This window comes from Ctenopharyngodon idella, chromosome 10, assembly GCF_019924925.1.
Source record: "Ctenopharyngodon idella isolate HZGC_01 chromosome 10, HZGC01, whole genome shotgun sequence".
NCBI classification, from domain to species: Eukaryota; Metazoa; Chordata; class Actinopteri; order Cypriniformes; family Xenocyprididae; genus Ctenopharyngodon; species Ctenopharyngodon idella.
In genome coordinates this window covers 20141912-20162500 of record NC_067229.1, presented here as the reverse complement: position 1 = coordinate 20162500, position 20589 = coordinate 20141912, and the positions used below count along the sequence as shown (strand labels likewise).

Below are 20589 nucleotides of genomic sequence, written 5' to 3'. Positions count from 1 at the left end.
AGTATAGAAACAAAGTAAAAATACTTTGTTTCTGTCTACCACTGGTGCCTAATAATAACTTTCTAAGTTAACATTAATGTTAGAGAGATCGGTGACGTAAAATGGCTGACGTTAGGCCATACTTGCATGTTTCAAATCATAAGCCATGTTTGAGGTCAATGAATGAACTTTTTGGGGTCGTCCTTTACCCTCTCAATGATCCCACACTTTGGATTTCCTGCCAAGTATAATTACCACATGGACCATCCGTGTTAATAATCTGTCCGTCACAGACTGTGTGACTTCCTGTGGAGTTTTTTTTTTTTTTCTGCGACCAGCAAACTAATTAAAAATTCGTTGACCAAGCCTTTTCTCATCAACTTTTAATTTATTAGCTCGTTGAGTATTAGGGGCAGGAAATCTAAATTTCAGTCTAAATTTCGCGAGCAATAAATGTCCATTGTCAATAGTGTAGTGAGATTTGAAGCACAGCTCACACAGATGTCACTTTGAAACCAAACAGCTTTCTGTTGGTCAATGCGACGAATCCATGTGACCAATTTGAACCCGTTGCAAAATCAGCATATGAATTTGAAATTTCTGATTGTGTGGATTCCTATTAAAATGACTTGTATTTTGTCTGCGAAAATTCACAGATCAATGATACATGTGACCACACCTTCAAAGTCATTGCAGTATAATCAATGTTTTATTTTGCCGATGTAGTAATAGTACAAATATTGCGTAAATGTTTAATATATCACACAGACCTTATATAATATTAAAAATGAAAGTATGAAAGTTTTTCTTCTTTAAACATGTTTCCTTGTTCTACCAAAGGAAATGTCTGTGGTGGTTTTGCAGTATATGGCAAATAACACTAAAGTTCAGCCCCGTTTCTAACCAGATGCTCTTTCTCCTTTACAGTTAATGATAGACACACCCACTTCCCCTATAACCAGTGGACTTCCCCTGTTTTTTGTCATCACAGTAACTGCCATCAAACAGGTGAGCGTATGAATGTAGTCCAAATGTCGTGTTTTGACAACTCATGTTAACAGATCATGACGTGTAGACAACATTGTGCCAGTATGAATGGAGGATAATCATTTAGTTGTCTTTTTTCATAATCCTGTTCACACATACAGGGATTTGAAGATTGGCTGCGGCACAAAGCTGATAATGAAGTGAACGGAGCACCTGTATTTGTTGTGCGCAGCGGCAGTCTGGTCCAGACCCGATCCAAGAATATCCGAGTGAGTTTCAGACAACGACATTGCTAATCTCATTGCTAATAATGCCAGACCATCAACAACAGACACAAAAAAAAAAAAGAAAAGAAAAAACCTCCATATACTTGCAGTTATGTTAATAAACACAATGAGTTTAGGATCCATTTAATGATGTCATGTTGGTTGATAATTCCTCATATTGAAATCCACCCTGCGTTCTTGTAGGTAGGTGATATTGTGAGAGTAGCCAAAGATGAGACGTTTCCTGCAGATCTGGTTCTCTTATCATCAGACCGGGCCGAGGGGACGTGCCACATCACCACTGCCAGCCTGGACGGAGAGACTAACCTGAAGGTCTGTGTTTTCTGCTCACTGAATTTTTCAGAGCAGTTAATGAATCAATATGTAACTCACTTACTGAACACCAAGTTGCTGTCACTTTCAGCGATATCCATATCGAAACAAAGCAGTTTTTGTGTTAGCTCAGTGAGTTAGCGATACACTGAAATTTTGGTGAACTGGACAATTTCTGCCCAAACAGCAATTTTTCGGTTTCGGCAAAAATGGTTTTGGAGGGCCGAAATCCTTGACCGAAATAGTGACGTTTAATTAGCATTTCTCCGATGGAGATGGTGTCTGTTTTATGCACACATCGTGGATAAACAACTACAGGTTAAACGTGTCAGCTGTGTGAAAAATATTAATTTCTTGAGTTTAATCAATACTGATATGGATTCTTAAATCTTTAAATCTATGCTATTTTATGTTTATACATAAATAAAACTAAACAGAACACTAAACATTAATTGTAATGCACCTGACATCAAATAAATGCAGTAAGCTTTGTGCTTTGTTATTGTTAATATGAAACATCTCAGCTTTCAAATTCTGTCTTTTATCTCGAAATACAAGCAATAAATACTGTGTTGATGCTCTTTAATGTGGCGTGACAGATCGCTGTAGTTCCTCAATTCAAGCGTCATGTGAACTGATAATCTCTTCCTCGTTACTACTAGTTATAGCACCAAATAAACATGAATGAACATCAGAATCACGTCTCATGTAATCGCTCATCTAGTGTTTCAAGTGCAGAAAGACATCAATAAAACAGTTTGTAAACAACACAAAGTTACATTTACCTTAGGAAAGTCATTTAATGCCCATAAACTCGATACTTATCTAGAAAGAATTACTCTAGAGAGGAGCATTTTGATAAATTTATGCACTATATTACATATTCATTATATTTTACTTAACATGTTAAGTAAAATCATTATAAAATAATTATTCTTAAGATGATTGTAACTTATGTGTCTGCAGTGTTGTAACTTATGTGTCTTATGTGTCTGCAGTGTTATACAGTGGGACTGTAAAATAGAATTTATGTGCTGTTAAGGAAGGAGTGCTATCTATCAGACTCTAACACTGGATCTGTTCTCTCTGCTGATGTACAGACCCACTATGCGGTGCCAGAAACGGCTGTGTCCCAGTCGGTGTCGCGGCTGGAATCTCTGCAGGCGGTGGTGGAGTGTCAGCAGCCGGAAGCTGATTTATACAGGTAAACTGCAGAATTAAGAACCACTCCTCCTCAAATCCTCATCACATACAGCTTTGCAGTGCTACTCATCCACATTCGATTTTATGACACAGCACATTCTTGCTTATCAGGTTTGTCGGGAGAATAACAGTAACCCAACAAGGAGAGGAGATAGTCAGGTAAGACATCTGAGATAAATACGGTTTTCACTAGATGATACAACATTTATCAGATAAACAGGCTAAACACAATTGTATTTAAATATTTATAAAATGTAAATGTATTAAATGTAAAAAAAAAAAAAAGTTTATAATTAAATTAAAAATATTTATTTAATTTGTTTTTTAAAAGTTTAATTTATATTTATACATGTCTTTTAATTTCTTATTTGTATAGTTTGTGTTTTAAGTATTAGGTTTTGTATTTATTTATTTATTTTGTTACTCTTTTTCAGACCTTTAGGACCAGAGAACCTCCTGCTTCGAGGAGCAAGATTAAAAAACACCAAAGAAATATTTGGTATGGCATTCACACCACTGTTTTTTCTAACTTAGGTCATTTATAGTCAACATGAATTTAAAGTGAACCTTTTTTACTTTCATAATATATGTTTGCGAATCATCACGTTACTCCACAAAAAAAAATTGTTTGTAATCTTTAATCAAAATTGTGAAAAATGCTCTGTTTCTGAAGCATTTTTTTTCTGTTGACATTGTGAATTCGTCTTAAGGCTGGGACATACCGAGCCAACTGTCGGCCTTCGGGCAGTTTTGGGCCGTTTTTGAGCGTAGGTCGGCTTAGTTTTTTGAGTGTGTTCGGCAGCATCTTACTTGACCATTCGAATGAGTGAATATTTTCATAATAATGTGAGCCAACTGGAATGAAGAAAGTGATCAAGCTCTGCTTTGTTTATGGTTTGTATATCTGCAGTCCCAGTTTCGGTTTCCCTTTTTTGAATGATGAAAATAGAGTATTGACACCTGCTGATATAGACAGATATTTACTTACACATAGGTGCAGAACACACATGCTAGTTCACAGTCGTCTTTAGTACTTCTGGTGTGTTCAAGCGCAGCTTTTTTGCTGAGACGCAGCTGACAAGAGGCGAAAACAGAGTCCGCTTTCGTCACAGCTTTTCAACCACCTGTACCTCTCTATAAAATGTCAATTGAGAGGGTGAACATTTTAAAGGAGTTAAGATGGGGGAGATTTAGTGTTTGTACTTTTTATTATAGCATTTAGCATTATTGTATCATGCAGGTGTGGCGGTGTACACGGGCATGGAGTCCAAGATGGCTCTAAACTACAAGTGCAAATCCCAGAAACGGTCTGCAGTAGAGAAGTATGTGTTTCGTCATTTTGATTTCCACTCTCATCTGGCTGCTTTCCCTCAGCAGTTCATTAATGCTCTATTACGACTACATCATCTCTCTCTTGTCTCTTTTGTGCAGATCCATGAATACATTTCTCATCATCTACTTGGGCATTCTGCTGTTTGAAGCCATCCTCAGCACGATTTTGAAGTACGCTTGGCAGGCAGAGGACAAGTGGAACGAGCCATTTTACAATCAGAAGACTGATCAAGAGAGAAACAGCAGCCAGGTCACTATAAAGCATTTACACTTAGCTTATGATGGTTATATTATTACATTTATATTAAAATTGAAAATTCACACTTTAATATATGTGACACCTGGCGGCTCTTTGATGGCCCCAAAACTAGAAGGTATTAATCAAGTTTGGTGGCGATTCTCTCCTCACAGATTTTGAAGTTTATTTCTGACTTCCTGGCTTTCCTGGTCTTGTACAACTTCATAATCCCAATCTCGCTATATGTGACTGTTGAGCTGCAGAAGTTTCTGGGCTCTTTTTTCATTTGTTGGGACTTGGATCTGTACCATGAAGAGAGTGACCAGAAGGCTCAAGTCAACACATCAGACCTCAATGAAGAGCTGGGCCAGGTTTGTGTGTGTGTGTGTGTGTCTGTGTGTGAAAATTGTTAACTGTTTGGCCAGCTATAATTCTGCCTAAAATGAGTAAAAATATGCTAATGTTGTGCCCGCAGGTGGAGTATGTTTTCACGGACAAAACGGGAACCCTCACTGAGAATGAGATGCAGTTTAGGGAGTGTTCCATCAACGGTATCAAATACCAGGAGATCAATGGGAAGCTTGTGCCTGAAGGAATGACAGAAGATTCACCAGACGGATCGGTGCCTTGTTTGGTAAGGTTCATTTTTACAATTTTGTTGGTGAGGATAGTGCTGCAGAAATTTTACACTTCACCTTTAATTTAAGATAAGCACATTTTAAAGACATTCCTTTTCATTTTCACTGTAGTATAGTAAAAATGGTCATTATTATAAATATAGCCATAAGCGGCAATTATCAGGGTCCAAGCACAATTGGAAAACATGACCAAAATAGCAAATTTCGAAATAACTGGTACTGTGGATGCTCTGTTTGCTACACCTGTGTTTGAATCAGAGCTCAACTTCTTTGATCGAGATGTGCTATTAGGAGTGTGTTAAGATATATAGCGCCCCCTAACATTGAAAATTAATGAAATTTGGCAGGTATTCTCAGAATGTTCTATTGCCCATATGTATCAAGTTTCATGAAGTTTGGATGATGTGATCAAAGATAAGGTTAATTAGTCATTATTCGCCACACCCAAAAACATATCGTCCTATAACTGCTAAACGATTAAATGAATCTAAATTCTTTGGATAACTTTCTTTAATGAGCATGTCTAGTAGGTAAACACCAAATTTCACGCAAATCAGAACAATGACCTAGGGCAATTTTGAAAAAGTGTTTTTCAAAAAACTCAAAATGGCAGAAAAGTGTGTTAGAAGATATGTTAGGACATCCATCAAAGAAGATGCATACCAATTTTGAACTTCACAGATCATAGTTAAAATGTAATTAAAGATTTCCAGTTGTAGCACCCCCTATAGGTGCAACAAAAATGTGCAGCTAAATTCTTTGTATTACATTAATAAGAATTTGAAGGAGAAAAGTGTGCATAATTATTTAAAATTGCAGAACTGGCTTAGTTTTGTTTGTGCAAATTATATTTTATTTAGATAAAATGTTTTCATGATAAATCTTAAATATTGCAGTGGTCACATTCTTCTACCAATCATATTTTAAATCAAACTGTGTATATCCATTTTAGAACAGGGAAGAGGAGTTGTTCCTGAAAGCCGTCTCACTGTGTCACACAGTGCAGATCAGTTATGATCAAACAGATGGGCCGGGAGACCCGTTCTCGCATGCCAATGGCTTCTCGCCTCAGATGGAGTATTATGCCTCCTCTCCTGATGAGAAAGCACTAGTGGAAGCTACCAAGAGGTGAGATCACAACTGTTGCTTCATTTCCTTGTCACCTTCTATGCATTTCTGCAGTCAATTCTACTAAACACATACTTTTAACCTTAAATGTTGAAATATTTGATCACTGTTTGAAGAACAGTGATCAAATTTTTTTTTTTTTTTTTTTTTTTTTTTTTTTGGGTGAACTATTTCCTTTAAATTATGTTTTTGACTGCAGGATGGGTGTTACATTCATAGGAAGCCATGGAGAAAACATGGAGATTAAAACATTTGGAAAAGCAGAGAAGTACGTCTAACTATACAGTTTATTGGTAACACTTTACAATAAGGTTGATTTAGTTAAACATTAGTTAATGTATTAACGAACATGAACTAACCATGAGTAATACATTTGTTACTGTATTTACTAATCTTTGTTAATGTTAGTTAATGAAAATACAGTTGTTCATTGTTTGTTCATGTTAGTTCACAGTGCATTAACTAATGTTAACAAGATTTTAATAATGTATTAGTAAATGTTTTTTAACAGCTGTCATTCTGCACACAGGTACAAACTCCTCCATGTTCTCGAGTTTGACGCAGACCGCAGGAGAATGAGCGTGATACTGCAGACACCCTCAGGCATGTGTCTCTGAACACTCATGTGCTGTTTATCATTGAACAGCATAGTTACCTAATGATGTGCCGTCTCTCATTAGGTGAAAAGGTGCTATTTACAAAAGGAGCTGAATCAGCCGTCCTCCCCTACACCAAGAGCGGCGAGATCGATAAAACCAGAGTCCATGTGGATGAGTTTGCTCTGGTGAGCGCTCTAGATCATGCTCTCATTCTTGCTTTCTAGTTCATTCTAGTTAGTTGTGCTTGCAAAGTGTCACTAAGTGGTGAAATGGACAAACTTCTAACCCTAAAGTATTGAACTTCAGTGTACAACTCATCCTCGTCAACAGATTTTGCAACTTGTGGAGTAGTGATATTTTTAGAAGAAAATGACAGGCATTGGGATCTGATTGTTTGGCATTTCTTGCCAATGACTCGCTGGTAAACTCAGTGGAAAAACTCCTAAAAAATACTGTCTTTTTGCGCTGCCTGCAGATTGGTCATAATCATAAGTATGCACACTATTTTTTAAATTAGTGCAATTCAGCGTTTTTTTTTTTTATTTATTTGTTTTTTTTTTTTGTTTCAAAGACTTTTGTCATTATCTTACTTCCATACATTAGTAGCTAGTGTTATGTTGTAATACTTAATATTTGTAACATTCATAAAATATCTTACATATGGGGGTTAAGAAAAGTTGATTGTTATCCGTTGATTGATTGTTAAACCTTTAGAGTTTATTTATGATTGTTTTTAAGATTCATTTCAGGAATTGAAATTCTTCTTAATTTTTTCTCAAGAAAAAAGAAAACATTCTTAAGAAATGTTTTTGGGAATACAAAATATTCTTAACTTTATTCCTAAGTCAGAAAATAAGAAAGTAGTTAAAGGCACAATATGTAGGATTTTTGTATTAAAATATCCCAAAACCACTAGAACAATGTTAAAAAAATGTATTACTTGTATACCTTAATTAATGTACTTACCAAATGTTTCCAACAATGTTTAAATCCAGAGAAATCAGCTATTTTAATCACTGCAATGGCCCATGACATTGTGTCGCCTGTCAATGATGTGAGATCAACAATGCTTTTCTGCCAAGTGGCCAACGTAGCAAAATCAGAATTTTTATTTGTAGTAACAGTAATACAGCATTTTCTCCACCATACAGTATATTCTGGATGACACAAGTCATCCAGCTTTTATTGATGTGATACTCTAATATCGATCTAGCTTACTGCGGTGTGCAGCAAGTGTCTCACACCAGCCACCAAGCGAACGCTCAGAGTAACATTATAACAACTTTTTACAGTATTTTAATATGATTGTTTTGACCAAGTAAAACAGCGCTGCGTTACCCCACAATTTTAAATGTGAAAAAAAAGTAACCTGTAGTAATTCAGCACTTGTGGCTGTTTCATTAGAATGAAATAAAATAATGTGATTTTAAGTGATCAAACATAACTAACAAAGCTCAAGTTCAGGGAAGAAGGTGGGAAATGGCAAACATTAAACATAACTTTAATCGTAAAATAAACAAAAGGAGTGGCAGCGGCTGACTGTGGCATACAAGCATAATAAAAGCTCCATGGCTCCTCCATGGGACTCGAGATCAGTGTGTCGCGTATAGGGCTGCCCTCGACTAAAGATTTTTCTGGTCGACTAGTAGTCGTTCTGACTCTTCATCTCCGCAGTAGCCTATATGCACATTTCATACGGATTACATAATCTGAGAATATTTGTTTTCCATTTGAATTGGTTCATTTAAAAGCAGACATTTTGATTTCTATAGATACATTTTTCATGTCTGTGAGGCAAGTTTACATGGAGTTTCGGTTCTTTTCTTTTTTTTGGGCACGCTCAAGTTCACAGAGAGAGATGGCACCCTGTTTGCTTTCATTATTTTACGAAAGTGCTACGAAAGTTGTTGTTATTGTGAGTGCACCCAAATAAAAGTAGACTCTTCACAGATTCAAAAGATGTATTACTCTTATCTGTATGACCAAACCTGACACAGCATTTTAAGTGCAAGTGATTGCACCGAGGCCTCCATGTTAGCTGTTATGCAGTACTGTAACATTGCTACAACTTGCATGTTTGAGATAAGCCATATTTGAGGTCGATGAATGATAGGAGAGCGTTGTCCTGCCTGATGAACTGTAATTACCACATAGACCAGCTGTTAATGATCTGTCCGACACAGACTGCCTGACTTCGTCAATTCCTGTGGATTTTTTTTCCTGCAAGAAATAAAATTTTGGTCGACTAATGGTTAGTCGGTTAGGGGGCAGCCCTAGTCACGTAGGTATCTATCTCTCATTTGCATTCTCTCCACCGGCCTCTTTCCGCTCCTACATCTCTCGGTCCCGCCCTGCTTCATACCACAGTAACATTAATAAAACTTGCTCATTAGCTCATCCATGAACATGATTTTTGAGTCCCGTTGAATTGCTTTCCATCAGCTGTGGAGGTGAAGGTGACAACTCCCATGATTCCATGCTCATCAAGTTACTTCTTTGTTATTGTTTAGAATAAGCGCCCTCTAGCGACGAAACTTACATACTGTGCCTTTTAAGAAAAATGTTATTCATAAGAATGTGTAGTGATTCCGTCCCCAGAATATCATAGAGATTTGAGCTGAAAACAACTACCTAGAAGCGCAATAGCAATCATCTCAAAATACCCTAGCAACCTCTCGCTAGCATGGATGTGCGACCACCACTCACATTTTCTTTGCAACATTTAAAAGTTTATTTGGAGTTTCGAGGTCTGGCCTGAGTTCAGCTTTTCTAATTCAAATTATGGTGATGAGAGCGGTGCAGTTAATTATCTCAGTTTGGTGTCCTCATTATTAGCTGTGCTGAAACCTAAACCCATGAGAGTGTCTTCAGACCCACATCACCAGTGTCTGTCACATGGTAGCACACACACAGACACACACACACTGGGCAGTCTCATAGGATTGTATTGAGACTCATGGGATGTTTTAGAGACAACAGCCACATTGAAATGCTCCTCCATGCACTGAATGCTCCCTATGTCTGTGCTTGAAAGCATTAACTTAATTATGGATGTGGATCTCAAGATTGTGGCTTTCAGGCAACTTCTTGGCCAGCAGTTCACTGTCTGTTCTCCTTTGCATCAACTTTTGTATTACATTATTTTGTGTATAATTTAGGAGATTTTATCCTTCATTTGGACACAAATCAGTAAAATGGATTAGTTTTTGTGAAACTTGTGCTAGCGCACCAAATTGTGTTCATATTGGGTTTCCTATCTCACTTTTGTAGAAGGGTTTGCGGACATTAGTGGTGGCCTGCAGACACTTCAGTGCGGATGAGTATCAGGAAGTGGACCGGCGGCTCCATGAAGCCAGGACGGCTCTGCAACAGAGAGAGGAACGACTAGTTGAGGTCTTCAACTTCATTGAGAAAGACCTGGAGCTGCTGGGAGCAACTGGGGTGGAGGACAAGTGAGTCAACACACACACAAGAATGCTAATGTGATGTTGAGGTGGAGACTGAAGTCGCATACGCATAAGTAAATTCATTCTGGTCAGATAAGGTTCCTTTTACAGCTGCAGTTGAACTGCGGTTGGGTCGAACTGTTCTTATACATTTTCAGGTCATGTCAGTATAGCACTATATAGAAATCTGCGATAGACCTATCACGTAATCAAGATAAGTTAAGCTAATTACAATTGTTTAAGCTAACCTCAACTTTAAACAAACAATAGTTTCCAAAGTGGTGTGTTTGATTAATGCAAATTCAATTCATTGTCTCTCTTTCGTTTCGCCATGTTTGAAAGCTGTGTATGGAAGAGCTTCTGTACTCCTTTTGGTCAACGTCACAGATGTGAAGGATCAGTGCTTGCGTCCTGACAACCATTGTCGTTTACAAATCACCACAATACCCTACGTCAAATGGATTGTGCAAACAATCGGCTGATATTGTGTAGTCTGAACCTGGCGTGAGCATTGTGCAATGTGATGAAACCCCTACAGTAAACAGATGCTCCATTCTACAGGGTCCCGACAGGTTTTAAAAAGTTTTAAAAAGTCTTAAATTTAGTTTTAATTTAAGGCCATAAAAAGTGTTAAATATTTTAAATGGTATAAGAAAATGTATCATTTCATGAGGTCTTAAATTTGGAAACTGAAAAACGGGAATCGCGATATATGGCTTAATGTGATTATTAACTAACCCTAACTTCAAAAGATGATGATTTAATTGAGCGCTGCATATTTCAAAGTAAAAACCTTTCTACCTTTCTCGCGCTTTCAGAGCAGTTCGCATTTAATGAATACCATGCATTTATGCCAAACGATTGCTTATTGATCTACTGTTGATAAATTGACAATGTTTACCTTGTGGTGTTTTAAATCACATTATAAATGAATATCAATATAATCATTTATACGTTTTCTTTAAAAAAAAAAAAATGTTTTAAAGGCTAAAATGTGAGGTTTATCATTTTATAAAACTTGTCTTTATCAAGACCAGTATTATTTAAACTGTAAAGTTTTATGGTTTGGATGTTACTATAGATCTTGCTCTACCCCACCCATATGGTATTCATTGTATTTGTGTAGGACTTAAAGGTCCTAAAAAGCCTTAAAGGGTTAGTTCACCCAAAAATGAAATTCTGTCAGTGAGGCCTCCATTGACAGCAAGTTAATTTACACTTTTAAACACCCAGAAAGGTACTAAAAACAAAACAGTTTTAAAACAGTTCATGTGACTACAGTGGTTCAACCTTAATGTTATGAAGCGACGAAAAAAACAGTGATTTTGTGCGGCAAAAAAACCCAAAATAACGACTTTATTCAACAATATCCAGTGATGGCCGATTTCAAAATACTGCTTCATGAAGCTTTGCAAATCTTTTGTTTCGAATCAGTGGTATCAAACTCCCAAAGTCACGTGAACCATTGAAATTTCGAAACACTTATGGTGTAACGAAGCCTCGTTTACTGAAATCACGTGACTTTCATGCTCCGAACCACTGATTCGGTGGCATACAAAAAGTATTCTCGTCGTTTCATAACATTAAGGTTGAACCACTGTAGTCACCTCAAGCTGTTAAGGCACAACTTCACACCTGGTGTAGACACACTATAATGCTAGTGGTCGAACGATATCGGCCAATATTTGGCTTTTTTTTTTTTTTTTTAAATGATCCGCATCAGCTGATAAGTTTTCCCGTTTCCCCTTTAAGTGTCAGAGGCAGGACTTTTATTTTGACAGCGCTGAAAGTGAGCATTGTAGCCTTCATAAAAATGCATGTACTCTGTGTGACAATTAATCGTCAACAATCAGTACTGATAGTGACAGCGGTGTGATGAGTTTACACCTTCTGCTACTCGCTCATGATTATTGGATGGCCTCCTGCCTGGAGAACAGGAAGTCAGCAGTGAGTCAGTGTGTGGCTGCTGTTAATGCAGTTTGACATGTCGCAATGACTCACTCAGCTCTCTGTGGACTTAAGGCCAGCCATCAATCTCTGTCTAAATGCGAACGACATCACAATTCAAACTGTTAAAGGCATACAGGGACACAGGAACATGTTTGGAATCGTGCTGAAATGACTGTCGTTGTGATTTCCTGATCCTTTTGACAAGCCATTAAAACTATTATGCCACAGAGGCACATACACATCCTCCCAAGTCTACTCAATGAGCGTCTTCAAAGACATCCTCACTGTATCACGGAGGAACTGTATAGAGCTATAGTATTTAGTAGTGTGAATCTTTGCTTAGCAAAATGCATAGTATTACTTTTTATATATACAACAGTGCCAATTTTTCTGAACATTTTTCCTGTATAATTTACAGCTACAGTTGTGAGACAATTTCTTTCTTATGTATCCAAAATGGACTTTATAACTGTATATCCTATAAAATGCTCTGATATCCATAAGGTATTTCTGCCAGATATCATGAACCAGGTTTGCCCTAACACCTTTCTGTCTGAATGTATGGTCACAGTTACATTGTTTGGTGAATTTTTGCGGGCAAAATTCAGTTGTTATAAATAAAATTGTCAAAATTATGACCACAAGAAAACCTGATGAAGACTTCATCAGCCAGTCACTTTCACACATTATGACTGTTGAGATGGTTTGAGCTTTGCTTTGACAGGGGTGAGTTGTTTCTTTGTGTCAAGTGTGAATAGATGCTTGTTAATCAGCACATTTAATCGGGCCTCAGGGGGAAAAAACAAGCCATGACTACATATGCACTTATGTGGTCAGCATCCTCTACAGCATATTGCTGCTGTCTCTAGAGTAAAGCCAACAGAGTAGAGCCAACATTTGTACTTAATTTATTAGTGTGTAAAGTGAAGGGTAAAAGATGAATTTAGGAAATGTTTTCTAAATGAGTTCTAGGGAACATATTACTAAACTTGATAAGGAAGTGGGCTTCTTTGACACTCAAACTTATTTAGATTAAACCTAGACTTGGTATTTTGTGTACATTGCAATGGCAGTCCAAAAGATTTAAAGGGTTAGTTCACCCAAAAATGAAAATTCTGTCATTTATTACTCACCCTCAACACAAAATAAGATATTTTTGTTGAAATCCGATGGCTCAGTGAGGCCTCCATAGCCAGCAATGACATTTCCTCTCTCAAGATCCATTAATGTAACGTTACTAAAAACATATTTAAATCAGTTCATGCGAGTACAGTGGTTCAATGTTATTATTATGAAGCGACAAGAATATTTTTGGTGCGCCAAAAAAACAAAATAACGACTTGTATAGTGATGGCCGATTTCAAAACACTGCTTCAGGAAGCTTTGGAGCGTTATGAATCAGCGCATCGAATCATGATTCGGATCGCGTGTCAAACCGCCAAACTGCTGAAATCACGTGACTTTGGCGCTCCGAACCGCTGATTCGACACACTGATTCATTAAGCTCCGAAGTACGCTTAAATCAAATGGCGATATAGACTAGTGTCCGTGAATATTAAACCGCAAATAGACTATTTAAATATAAATCCTGCATGTCTGTGTGTCTTTAAAATGAATGATGCGAAAGTGGGGTTTCATTTACCTCAAACATACACGCACACACACTGAAACATGTGCGACGCTCGCTGTGTTTTCATCCTCTGTCGCCACACTATATGAGAAAATGAACACACAAAATTCATCTCCGCTCTGAATGTCACTTCATCAGCATTTAACCGCTTCGTTTGAGAAAACTATCGTCATAAACACAGAGAAACTCAAAGCTCTCAGCAACCCGTCAAAATAAAAGTTTGATTTAACTTGACAGAAACATATTCGTGTTGTACAGTAGAATTTAGATAAATTAATTTAATAATTATTAAATTATATCTTTTTAAGGAATAATTTTAACAGTAAATCTCTGTTGTGCAGCACATTGTTTGACAAAAAAGTTTAATTTCATGATTAAACAATAAATTAAATGGTATGTGTTCAATTGATTGCCGGAAAAAAATAAAATACGGAACAGAATTTCTGAAAAAACAAAACATTTCATTAAAAATAATTTAATTAATACATTTTGTTGTTTTTAAGAATTCAATTAATTAGACATGCTTTTTGATTATTAAAATGTAATTAAACCATTAAAATGGAATCTAGAAAATTAAAACAGAAAACAGAATTTGGTAAAAATAAAACAGAATTTGAGGGGAAAGAATAAAATATATATCATAGGGCCCTAAAAAAAATATTTTTTTTGTTAAACTTTTAATAAATTGTTGGTAAATTGGATATGTTTCATTATTTTAATTAATTAGACATGCTTTTTGATTACTAAAATTTAATTTAACCATTAAAATGGAGTCCAAAAAAAAATAAAACTGAAAAAAATGGTATCCAGAAAAATGAAAATGGAAAAAAATGGAATTTGGGAAAAAATAAAACTGATTTCATAGTTAATATGTGTATGTACTGTGTATTATGTATATATAAATACATATACATATAAATACACACATATATTTATTTAAGAAATATTTACATGTATATTTATATATTTATATGTAGTTTATATTATATATAAAAATAAATGTTTTATATATAAATATATATTTTTGTTAAATATATAGTTAAATATATACATGTATGTGCGTGTATTTATATATAGATAAATATACACAGTACACACACATATTATGTAAACACAAACTTTTATTTTGGATGCGAGTAAGCGTTTGACAGCAACATACAGACACAGACAGACAGATTGATTGATATTTAGCAGATGCCTGAAAACTCAGAGGAATATTTGGTGTACCCCTCATATGAGTTTTATTTATTAGTCATTTGTTTTCCCTGGTTAAGCTCTCACCTGCTCTCTCCTTGTATGTGTGTGTGTGTATCTAGGCTGCAGGACAAGGTTCAGGAGACGATTGAAGCTCTGCGATTGGCTGGGATCAAGGTATGGGTGTTGACAGGCGACAAGCATGAGACAGCGGTTAGCGTGAGCCTCTCCTGTGGTCATTTCCACCGCACAATGAACATCCTGGAGCTCGTGCAGCAAAAAACAGACAACGAGTGTGCTGAGCAGCTCCGCAGACTAGCCAGGAGGTAGAACACATCAATGTTACCCTTTCTTTGAGATTTCCAAGTGTTTCTTTTGTACTCTTCTCATGCAGAGTGTCATTTCTAGGGCTGTCATGATTTCTCGATTAAATTCGAGTACTTATTTTTTTAAAAATCCTCAATTGCATTTTATCCCTGTCGAGCAACCAGCCAAAAACCGGAAGTGGTGCATTCCATGGACAAGAATTCATGAAAAGCAATATTAGACCATTTTTTAAGGCTGCTCGATATATTAAAACCATTTAAAAATCATACTATAGCATAGTCCTATTGTGAATTCACAAAGGCTGCGATTCAATTAAATAAATATATGCGCTGCAGGTTTAATATATACAGTGGGTACCGAAAGTATTCAGACCCCCTTAAATGTTTCACTCTTTGTTATATTGCAGCCATTTGCTAAAATCATTTAAGTTCATTTTTTTTCCTCATTAATGTACATACAGCACCCCATATTGACAGAAAAACACAGAATTGTTGACATTTTTGCAGATTTATTAAAAAAGAAAAACTGAAATATCACATGGTCCTAAGTATTCAGACCCTTTGCTGTGACACTCATATATTTAACTCAGGTGCTGTCCATTTCTTCTAATCATCCTTGAGATGGTTCTACACCTTCATTTGAGTCCAGCTGTGTTTGATTGGACTTGATTAGGAAAGCCACACACCTGTCTATATAAGACCTTACAGCTCACAGTGCATGTCAGAGCAAATGAGAATCATGAGGTCAAAGGAACTGCCTGAAGAGCTCAGAGACAGAATTGTGGCAAGGCACAGATCTGGCCAAGGTTACAAAAACATTTCTGCTGCACTTAAGGTTCCTAAGAGCACAGTGGCCTCCATAATCCTTAAATGGAAGACGTTTGGGACGACCAGAACCCTTCCTAGAGCTGGCCGTCCGCCCAAACTGAGCTATCAGGGGAGAAGAGCCTTGGTGAGAGAGGTAAAGAAGAACCCAAAGATCACTGTGGCTGAGCTCCAGAGATGCAGTCGGGAGATGGGAGAAAGTTGTAGAAAGTCAACCATCACTGCAGCCCTCCACCAGTCGGGGCTTTATGGCAGAGTGGCCCGACGGAAGCCTCTCCTCAGTGCAAGACACATGAAAGCCCGCCTGGAGTTTGCCAAGATGGTGAGAAATAAGATTCTCTAGTCTGATGAGACCAAGATAGAACTTTTTGGCCTTAATTCTAAGCAGTATGTGTGGAGAAAACCAGGCACTGCTCATCACCTGTCCAATACAGTCCCAACAGTGAAGCATGGTGGTGGCAGCATCATGCTGTGGGGGTGTTTTTCAGCTGCAGGGACAGGACGACTGGTTGCAATCGAGGGAAAGATGAATGCGGCCAAGTACAGGGATATCCTGGACAAAAACCTTCTCCAGAGTGCTCAGGACCTCAGACTGGGCTGAAGGTTTACCTTCCAAAAGGACAATGACCCTAAACACACAGCTAAAATAACGAAGGAGTGGCTTCACAACAACTCCGTGACTGTTCTTGAATGGCCCAGCCAGAGCCCTGACTTAAACCCAATTGAGCATCTCTGGAGAGACCTAAAAACGGCTGTCCACCAACGTTTACCATCCAACCTGACAGAACTGGAGAGGATCTGCAAGGAGGAATGGCAGAGGATCCCCAAATCCAGGTGTGAAAAACTTGTTGCATCTTTCCCAAAAAGACTCATGGCTGTATTAGATCAAAAGGGTGCTTCTACTAAATACTGAGCAAAGGGTCTGAATACTTAGGACCATGTGATATTTCAGTTTTTCTTTTTTAATAAATCTGCAAAAATGTCAACAATTCTGTGTTTTTTTCTGTCAATATGGGGTGCTGTGTGTACATTAATGAGGAAAAAAAATGAACTTAAATGATTTTAGCAAATTGCTGCAATATAACAAAGAGTGAAAAATTTAAGGGGGTCTGAATACTTTCCGTACCCACTGTATGCTCTTTAATTATTTACATACTTGTAGGTTACGTGCGTCGTCAAGGGCGGCTCCGTTCACAGTAAATTAAAGGCTATTGTTTGCTTAGGTCTATTTTTATGACCACAAAAAATTATCTGGTTACTCGATTAATCGTCAAAATAATCGACTGGTTACTTGATTACTAAAATAATCGACACCCCTAGTCATTTCACTCATGCTTGACATGATAGTGATGCCATTTCAGAGTAAAACACCTTCCATTTTGAGCTGGTGGGAATAAAGAACTAAATATGTAGGACTACGGGGCTCGACAGTAAGGACTGCACAATAACTATAAAACAATATCTATTTGATTTATTTATAAATTACTTTTTGTGATGAGGCAAGTGAGAAATTTGGCAGGGCAAGTAAAAATGTTAACATTTTAAGGATTAGAAAAAAATAGGACTAATGTGTTGTTGATGGAGAATTGTTTAGCTGGGGTGTTTAAGATGGGTGTGATGATGTTGCCTGTGTTTGTACAGGATCAAAGAGGATCATGTGATCCAGCACGGGTTAGTGGTAGACGGGGCAAGTCTTTCTCTGGCTCTGCGGGAACATGAGAAACTCTTCATGGAGGTGTGTAAGAACTGCTCGGCGGTGCTCTGCTGCAGAATGGCACCTCTCCAAAAAGCCAAGGTGAGTTACCTTACCCCTTCTTGTGTATGTCTGTTCAGGTTTCAGGCCAGAGGTCTCACACACTAATACGTTAAATTGCCCCACACTGCCCTGTTGTTTTCATAGCGCTGGTGTTAATGGCTCCTGTGTGTTTGGCAGGTGGTGAGACTGTTGAAGACTTCCCCAGAGAAGCCCATTACATTAGCCATCGGAGATGGAGCCAATGATGTCAGCATGATCCAAGAGGCTCACGTTGGTATTGGTAGGTGCCCGAACAGGAAGTCAAAGATGCAGCTTGACCACTTGCAATTCAGATGTTATTGCAAGAATTTCAATCAAGCTAAATGAATTAAACTCTATACAGGAATCATGGGCAAAGAAGGAAGACAAGCCGTAAGAAACAGCGACTATGCAATCGCGAGGTTCAAGTTCCTCGCCAAATTGCTGCTTGTACATGGCCATTTCTACTACATTAGAATAGCAACCCTTGTGCAATACTTTTTCTACAAGGTACGTTTTCTTGTAGTGGTATAGCCTTCTGTGTTTCTTTGGAGATTTGCGTTCTTATAACGCTCTTTGTTTTGTTTTCTTGTAGAATGTGTGCTTTATCACTCCCCAGTTTTTATACCAGTTCTTCTGTTTGTTCTCACAGCAAGTAAGTGTCTCTTCATGTTTTGTCATGTCATTGTGGTACATTCCTTAAGTTGTGGTCACATTAGTGAAATTTCATGGCCAAATTATCTATTGTCAGTAGTCTAGAAATGTATGAAGCACAGCTCACACAGAAGTCACTTTCAATCTATCAGATGGTGAAAACAGCGAATCCGTGTGACCAATTTACACTCGTTGTGAAATCCGTGTTGGGGAATCTTTCACCCTCCCGCGAAATTCCAGATCGTATGGATTTCTGTTGAAATGACTGGATTTCACTCAGGAAAATTTGCAGATCAATAGTAAATGTGATCGCATCTTAACTAGCAACTCCCTAGGAACTACCTAGGTTACCATATCAAATGAATAACTACACACAACATCACTTAGGGAGAGGTCACATTTGCTGTTGTTCAGTGAATTTTTGCAAGCAAAATCCAGTAATTTCAATTGGAATACATGGTGAATGTGAGGATGAAAAGTTTTCTGACGCAGATTTCACAAGTTGGTCATGTGGATTCTCTGTGTGACTCTTTTTGTGTGTGAATTTCTTCTACTGAATAAATGTTGCTCTGTCACATACATAACACCAAAAAACAACTCAGAATATGCCATCTAACATGTAGATACACCCTAGCATCCACCCACAACAGCTTAGCACAGGTTTTGCATTGGCAAACACCAATCAGTTTTTTCTAAAAATGTGAAATTATACTTTGAATGGTTCCTCTTTATAATACACATCATGTTTGACACGCTCTCTTGTTCTCGCAGACTCTTTATGACAGCGTGTATCTGACGCTGTATAATATTTGCTTCACCTCTCTGCCCATACTGGTATACAGTCTGTTTGAACAGCTGGTGCATCCACATGTTCTGCAGAGTAAACCAGCACTTTACAGGTACAACATCAGAACTCAACAGCACACATTACAGATGTCTCTGACACACCCTCCTCGACTAGAGCTGTCAGTAGGACTATGAAAAATAATCAGGTTTTTTAGCTCAAATATTACCAAAACACTGTTGTTTCTTTTTTCTTTTTCATTTAGGGGAAACGATTAGTGAACATTCGATTTTTAAATTAGCAGTCCATAAAATGGTGCAATAAGTAAATCTAAACCAAACAGCACTGTCTTGTATTGTTTATTACAAAAACAAAACTGGCTCTTAACAAAAATGGTTTTAAAGTAAAGTGCATAAAATATAAAATCAACTGATACATTTGAAATTTTTGTCAATATATCATCATGTCATATTCAGTCATTTTAGTTATTGTTAGTTGTAAACTCTTGTTAGTTTAGTTATTTAGTTATTGTAATCTGACTCTGATCAGTTTACAGTAGTGGGCCAAAATGATGTCCGGGAGAGAGATTTGTTTTTAATGACCCTAGTTCGATTAAACCATCAAAATATGAGGAAAATATTTTGATTTGGTAAAAAAGGCAAAAAGTACAGCTACAGGTTTTATTTTATGATATGCAAAAAAAAAAAAAAAAAAAAAAAGCATAGAGAAACAAAAAGCTCATAGGAAAAAGCAAACTTTGACTACAACATAATCAGTTAATATATTTTATTGGTTCTCCATTGTTTTTGCATGTTCGTAGTTACTTTGTATGACAGCCTGGACAAAAATTATGTTGCACAATTTGGCATTTCATTGCGTTATAATCACAAATAAAACAATTGACTCTAAACTATGCAATATGTTTACAAAATTTTTAACATGCACACACATATATAGGCAACATTTTCATTTAGTTTAAAGGGGTCATTACATGAGAAATCAAATTTTCCTTGTTCTTTTGGCATATAAGAGGTCTTTGTATCATTAATAAAAAACGATTTATGTAATCAAGCTGTAAAAATACTTTGTTTAAATCCGAGGTGGAATGTGACGTCACAGGGGCACAAACATTTGCATACGACATATGCCCCTTCAAACAGAGCGTTCAAGCCAGAGGGCTAAAATTAGGAGAGAAAAATGCCTTTTATTTTTAAATTATGACATTTTATGATGTAAAAACCATACTAACATTATAAGTACGTCTTAGGAAACATTATAAAATAATAATAAAAAATCCACTTTA

General features: G+C 37.0%; 1 protein-coding gene across 6 annotated transcripts in view; it reads left to right on the top strand.

Moving 5' to 3' along the window:
* LOC127520123 (phospholipid-transporting ATPase IF-like) overlaps window positions 1-20589 on the top strand; it is a 58581-nt gene that overhangs the window by 20564 nt on the left and 17428 nt on the right. For all 6 annotated transcript variants that reach the window (XM_051907975.1, XM_051907974.1, XM_051907973.1 and 3 more), the window contains exons 4-24: window positions 907-987; window positions 1128-1235; window positions 1437-1565; window positions 2666-2769; window positions 2880-2927; window positions 3203-3267; window positions 4009-4090; window positions 4200-4350; window positions 4512-4709; window positions 4814-4972; window positions 5929-6104; window positions 6304-6372; window positions 6634-6707; window positions 6785-6888; window positions 9974-10155; window positions 15046-15249; window positions 17716-17869; window positions 18008-18110; window positions 18213-18358; window positions 18444-18503; window positions 19274-19401. In XM_051907975.1, the coding sequence (XP_051763935.1) occupies window positions 907-987; window positions 1128-1235; window positions 1437-1565; window positions 2666-2769; window positions 2880-2927; window positions 3203-3267; window positions 4009-4090; window positions 4200-4350; window positions 4512-4709; window positions 4814-4972; window positions 5929-6104; window positions 6304-6372; window positions 6634-6707; window positions 6785-6888; window positions 9974-10155; window positions 15046-15249; window positions 17716-17869; window positions 18008-18110; window positions 18213-18358; window positions 18444-18503; window positions 19274-19401 (2525 nt within the window). The remainder of the gene's footprint in view (window positions 1-906; window positions 988-1127; window positions 1236-1436; window positions 1566-2665; window positions 2770-2879; window positions 2928-3202; window positions 3268-4008; window positions 4091-4199; window positions 4351-4511; window positions 4710-4813; window positions 4973-5928; window positions 6105-6303; window positions 6373-6633; window positions 6708-6784; window positions 6889-9973; window positions 10156-15045; window positions 15250-17715; window positions 17870-18007; window positions 18111-18212; window positions 18359-18443; window positions 18504-19273; window positions 19402-20589) is intronic.